General features: G+C 34.4%; 1 protein-coding gene across 1 annotated transcript in view; it reads right to left on the bottom strand.

Annotated features, from left to right (window-relative positions):
* LOC107709025 (inorganic pyrophosphatase-like) overlaps positions 1–5,115 on the bottom strand; it is a 6,337-nt gene extending 1,222 nt beyond the window's left edge. Inside the window, exons 1-5 of the mRNA XM_016513421.1 lie at positions 5,008–5,115; positions 4,197–4,261; positions 3,024–3,077; positions 667–786; positions 387–473 (exon numbers count right to left, since the gene is read on the bottom strand). Of these exons, the coding sequence (XP_016368907.1) occupies positions 387–473; positions 667–786; positions 3,024–3,077; positions 4,197–4,261; positions 5,008–5,068 (387 nt within the window). The 5' untranslated portion in view covers positions 5,069–5,115. The remainder of the gene's footprint in view (positions 1–386; positions 474–666; positions 787–3,023; positions 3,078–4,196; positions 4,262–5,007) is intronic.
* Positions 5,116–6,557: the final 1,442 nt, after the last annotated feature.

Here is a 6,557-nt window from a genome sequence, read left to right as displayed (position 1 = left end):
ATACTTATAATAATAAATTGTATTAATTGATTTATTTAAATGTATCATATTTTTAATAATAAATTGTATTCATTCATTCATTTATTTATTTAAATGTATACTAATATTTTTAATAATACATTTTATTCATTTATTTAAATGTATCATAATATTTATACAAATTAATTGTATTTATTTAAAATTCAGATGAGATCCAGAGAAATGTTAGATTAAAATGAAGAGCAAGAGTTGGTGCATCCTGCTTTAAATAACGTCAAAGTCAGTTTTGAGTAAATAAACATGAAGGACAATAAATACAGACTGTGTACAAACAGTAAAGCATGAGTGAGATGCTGAAGTATCCTGTAGCACTGATGTGATTAGTGATTTCTGACCCTGATCTTCACCTTACTCCCGATGTCACAGACGTCGATGGGATCGTTATCACCGCAGCAGCCCGTGTCTCCGTCTCGGTGGCCTGGATCCTCCCACGTCTGCAAGAGACGGAAAATCATCTGTCCATTCATTCACATGATGATGATATTGCTGGGGTTGGCATCTAAACGTGCATGAAATCTCCCTCGTTGAGCTCGCTCATGCATCAATCTGGCTTTTCCCTGGAGGTTTCCACACTTTAATTCTGCATGCTTAAACATCTAAGCATCTGAAAGAGCCCTTGTGACAAACCTGAGGAATGGCTCCATAGTTCCAGATGTAGCCCTTGTGAGGAAAGACATTGCTGACGTAACGCAGGTTCCCTTTCTTCAAATCCTGCTTCAGTGGAATGAGAGGATCTTTAGTCGCGATCTGGAGAAACGAGGGCGATATATTTCAGAATGTGTTCATTTACTCACACTTGTTTCATTGACTTTCTGTCTTCCATAAAATGTGAAATAGAATGTAAACACAGCTCAGAAATTAAAGGCGTCAACTCCAAAAAGCAGCATAATATGACTCGTCCCACACAGCAAAAAAATATATATAATAATTTTTTTTCATATATTCCAAAATATGCAATAAATCAGAAAAAAATACCTTTGCTAAAATATATTTATGTCCACTTATACCTATATATTTTGGCCATTTTTATATATTTTTTGAAAATATATTAAAAAAATATTAATTTTGAAAAATTCAATATTTGCCCTATATATTTAATTTCAGGAAAATACATTCCACGTCACATTTAAAGAAATAAAATATTTTGTTGTGTGAACATATAACACATTTGACCAAAAATCAGCAAGGAAAAACATTATTTTATATTAAAAAAATTACAACATTATATTAACAGTATATTAACATTATTAAATCATTGTAAATCTTTTTTTGATCTATATGCTATTTCATTCAAATTTACATTTCACCTAAATGTAGGCTACTGTAAGTTTGGAAGTGTATTTTATTGCCCTTAAAATACATTTTAAATATATTTTTGTACACTATATGTAGGTTGAAAGTAATATATTTTGTATTTCAAAAATATATTTAATTGAACTTCACTGTTTACCAAATATATTTAGCATCTGTTTAAAATATATTGTGGCCACAAAAAACAAAAACAAAAAAACAGAGAAAGAAAGCCATATGTGGTGCATAATATTCCAAGTTTTCTGATGTTATATGATGCTTTATGCGAGGAACAGACTTTTTTATTGACCGTAAATCACCCTTAAATCTAATATGAATGTGTTATCAGTTAAAAAATGATGTTGAGAGTTTTCTCTCCTGATCCATATCCAGTTATATTTTTGATCTTTTGAAAAGCGTCTGATGATGAGAAGTTGCATTCGAGCTTCAGTAGATTCGAGCTTTCCCGTCATGGATGGTTTCCCTCAAGAATTAAATTTACACAAGTCATTTAATATAAATAAAAGGCATACTAAGTGCATGTAAAGTGTCTACTGTAAAGAACTTTTGGGAATTAAAATGTCAACATTTAAATGGAATAATGTTCCATCATCATTCAGCGTATATATTTATGTAAAAATTAAACAACATACTTATTCTGATCTGTACTTATTAAAATATATAAAAGAGTAAGTGATCGTAAATTTTATTATATTTTAAATTATTAAATTAACAAATAGCTAAAACCTAGTGGTTTAAAGGATCGTGTCAAAAAAAAAAAAAAAAGATGATGTTTAATTACATTTTGGGGGCTTAAAGTCTTTCAGTGTCATCTAATGATTCCTGTTCTAAATATGCCTGATGAGATTTTTTGGTATATGAAATATTGATCCGCTGAATGACGTTTTAGTGGGTGTGTTCTGGAAATCATTGTAAATAATGTATCATAGTCATTATTTTTTGCTCAGGAAAAAAAAGCAATTAAATTAAACAGGACACATTCTAACGTATGGAAAAAAAACAACTAAATTTAAAGTTGTATTAAACTTATGCCTGATGAGATTTTTTGGTATATGAAATATTGATCCGCTGAATGACGTTTTAGTGGAGGTGTTCTGGAAATCATTGTAAATAATGTATCATAGTCATTATTTTTTGCTCAGGAAAAAAGCAATTAAATTAAACACATTCTAACGTATGAAAAAAAAACTAAATTTAAAGTTGTATTAAACTTTTATTGTTTTGATGCTTAAAAACAATACAGACCTCACATGGGGCAAAATGCATTAACATTTAAAGAGAAACTCAGTTCCTCAGTTCGAAATAACAAGGAATGATGTGTTTTTATGGAGGCCTAGTGACATAAATGTAAAGCTTTCCCAAAATGAAAATGCTCTGATAAAGTATATATATATACTTGAAAAATGTACTTAGTTACAATAACAAAGTAAAATGACTGTCCACCGCTGTGCTATTATTATTATTATTATTATTACTATAATTCTTGGAATTCCTATATTAAGTTAAGGATAATCAGAGGAGCGTTGAATTGAACACGATGTAACGGTTAAAGAAGCTCCTAATGCTTTTCTTTAATGCATTCTAGTGCATGTGAGATAATTGGCAGGTTATTTGAGCGTGCGTGAAGATCGAGAGCGAGTGTCGATGTGAATATCCTCAAGAAGATTTCTTACCTCCATCTTTGCATTTGTCCATCTAGGAACCTCGACGACAGCATGGAAGATGTTCTGAAGGAGAAAACGGATTTGGTCAGATGATCACAACTCTGTTTTACAGTCAGATTCTATGAAATCCTTTATAGAGCATGTTAGAGCAACTGACTGCATGCATGCAGGTAAATTAGCATAAATTAAAGGCAGTGAAAAATTATATCATGATGCATAACTACTTTGCACTCGATTTATTTAATCAGGGGATGAAATAATATCTAATTCTGTTTTTTGTTTAAGAGAAATGGTCCTTAAAATGGGCTTTGTTTTATGTAAGCAGAATATTTTAAATTTTTTTACCCCTCTGGTTTTGATGTGTAATATGATCTGGAATTATTTTGGCATGAATGCATATGTGTTTTGAATTATTATTTTCATTGAAACGGTCTTTATTGTTTTGCAGATGTGTGTGAGAGACTTTATACAGTAAAGTATATCCATCATTGGCTGCTGAATCTTCTTCATATACATTTGCATTGACAAAATCATTTCATAACGCAGAATATTTTTCTCTCAGTCTCACGTTTCTACAGTTTAAGGAAGTCACACGTTTTCCTGATTTTCTTTCTCTCTGCAGTGTCTGAGTTCATGTTCCTGCATGATAATTCTGCCCTGTGTTGTGTTAATATTATTCAACCCCCCCGTGACCTCGAATAGAGGAATCTATTCCCATAATTCATCTGACATATTAATGTCATTATGAGCTCCAGGAGGGTTATCAGGAGAGAATGCATCTAATTTGATTTAATTCACACACACACACACACACTCTCACACACGCTCACACACACACACACACACTCTCTCTCTCTCACACACACACGCGCGCGCGCACACACTCACACTCTCTCTCACACACACACACACACACACAGTAATGCTTATAATTAACAGTTGCACTTTCCATTTCATCATTGGCCTTATTTTTCAATACAAAACCTAAATTTGTTGTGGTTTTAAGCTTCTCTCATTTACTGCATGTCTGTTTGAATTTCTGAGTTGTTGACAATATTTCACGTGATGATTGATGAGTGAATCAATCTGTGTGTTTCACAGAACAACTTCTGTTCCTCATTCAAACCCAGTTCAGAGATCTGAGGAAATAAAGGCGTGAATCAGGATTCAGATATTCCATACCTCGGCCTCGTCGGCGTAGATGGGAATGTCATGAAACGGAGATATGTATTTTCCCTCTGTGTTTTCTGTGAGACGACATAAAAGAGCGTCACAAAGGATCTAAAACACTCAGAGATTAAAGAGATTTTCAGCACTTTCTGATGTCTGACAGTGAGAGCAGGGGGATTTATTGTGATGTTTGAACCAAAGACAGAATTCATTATGCAGAATGATGATTGGTCACATAGCAACAGTAGTTACTTCTTCCTGTTACTGCCACCAGCAGATGCTCAACTGTTAATTTTGTGTGTGTGTGTGTGTGTGTGTGTGTATAAGACACACTTTATATTTAAAGTGTGTATTAAATATACCTAATTATATAGTTAAGAATTGTTATGCAGCATCCAATATAAAATGAATATGATTGTGTAATTTAAGAACGAATATATTCAGAGCATATATTCAGCTTTACTAATTATGTCTTGATGAGTTTTAGTGTCAATGTTCATTTCTCAGAGACAGTTACATGCAGCTTAAAGTTAATTAAGCAACTAACGAGGTGATGGATAAACCTGACAAATTTAATGTTAATTAAAACCATGTCTACAAGATGTTCAAGAAGAAAGATCATGAGCATCCACTCAAGTAGAGAAATGATCTAAAATCAGCCTATGTTCACTTCATTGTGAGACTGAGTGAAAATCGAGAGTTTAGTATTTGATCGACTACTTTAAGACACATTTGATTTGGTCATGAAGATGTGCTGCAGCTGGAATCGGTCGATCAGAGTCTGAGTGCAGTGCTGATGATGAATGGATGCTGTGACACTTACTGAAGTAAAGCCTGTAGTCGGCCGTGTTGTCTCTGCCTCTCTCCTCCACGCTGAAGCTCATGCTGCCTGTTCTTCCAGCTCTGACTGCACTTACTGACGGCTACTGAGACGCTGCTAATCTAATAATCTATCTATCTATCTATCTATCTATCTGTCTGTCTGTCTGTCTGTTAAGCACATTTCAAGGCTGTTTTAAAGTGTGCACACTAGCGATTAAGGTCACTCCTGTAGTTGACTTCATCTGCAGCAGCAGAGCTTCTCATCGACTGTAGGTGTCTAAAAGCAAAAGCTGAACACCAGGAGCTGAGACCTCAATTTCCCCTGCGTTTGATTCATTCTGCGTAAATCACAGTGGATCTCAACCCTCTGAACTTCACATGTGCTGCTTGTTTTCAGTGTCTCTGCTGCAGTGCTGTATCCTGAGGGAGGGCAGGTGGATGCGCTGATCTCTCGGTTAGCACATCAGCGTGTGTAAATGTCAGTGTGTGAGAGGTGATCCAAACACACACTCACCCACGGCAGCAGGTGGGAGAGACGGGAGTTTAGTGCAAAGCCAATTACAGCCCAGATTACCCTCCTGCTGCAGCGATTTCACCAGCTCTGTCTGATAAGATGCTTATGGAAGCTAAATTTTAACCTGGTGACAAGATAGTAACACAGACTATAAATGACTATAAATAAGGCTGGGGAAGATCCTCCTCATTAGTATGCCATGGAACAGAATCAGATCTGTGTCTGAATGAAGTGTCACAGTTTGTGTAAGAAGAAGAACAAGCAAGAAAAGAAGTGTCAACAGTTAAGTGCTGCATGTACAGTCTCAGTTTTCTCTGAACTCTTCCAGAATATTCCTACACACACAGTGGCGTCGGCAGGTTTTAATGAAGTCCCACTGAGTGCAATTAAAAACAGTACAGAGTTGAATATCTCATCTGCTATGACGGGACAATCATAACTCTTTGGTACCAAAGTTTTACCATGTTCTCTTCACATGTGCATGTTTCCCCCCTATTTTAATCTTTAAACATGTACATACACATTTCTTTATTTCTTTATTTGTACTAGTCAGGATTAGTGTGACCTCTCACAGCATCACAGTAATTTTCAGTCATATGCTCTGATAGAGAGAGTTTGGTATCTTGAAATAGATCTCTACATAGACTTGATTTTCTCCCGGTGGATCAGTATGACGGCACAAGAATGTGTTTCATTTCAGATCTGAATGTGAGTTTGCAGTGAATTGTTTTGAGGAGGTGTTTTGACCAACATGTGGAGCTCAGATTCACCCTCCAGTGAATCTACACGAATCCCAATGGAGACGTTGCTTCTATTATCATCATTATTATTATTATTATTATTGTTATTATCATTATTATTATCCTCATCATCATCATAATTATTATCATTATTATTATTATGATCATCATCATCATCCTCATCATCATTATTATTATTATCATCATCCTCATCATTATCATCATCCTCATCATCATTATTATTATTATCATCATCCTCATCATTATCATCATCCTCATCATCATTATTATTATTAT

Source organism: Sinocyclocheilus rhinocerous, unplaced genomic scaffold, assembly GCF_001515625.1.
Source record: "Sinocyclocheilus rhinocerous isolate Xijiao unplaced genomic scaffold, SAMN03320098_v1.1 scaffold1137, whole genome shotgun sequence".
NCBI lineage: Eukaryota > Metazoa > Chordata > Actinopteri > Cypriniformes > Cyprinidae > Sinocyclocheilus > Sinocyclocheilus rhinocerous.
Note: the sequence above shows the minus strand (reverse complement) of the source record. Positions and strands in the feature narration are given on the sequence as shown.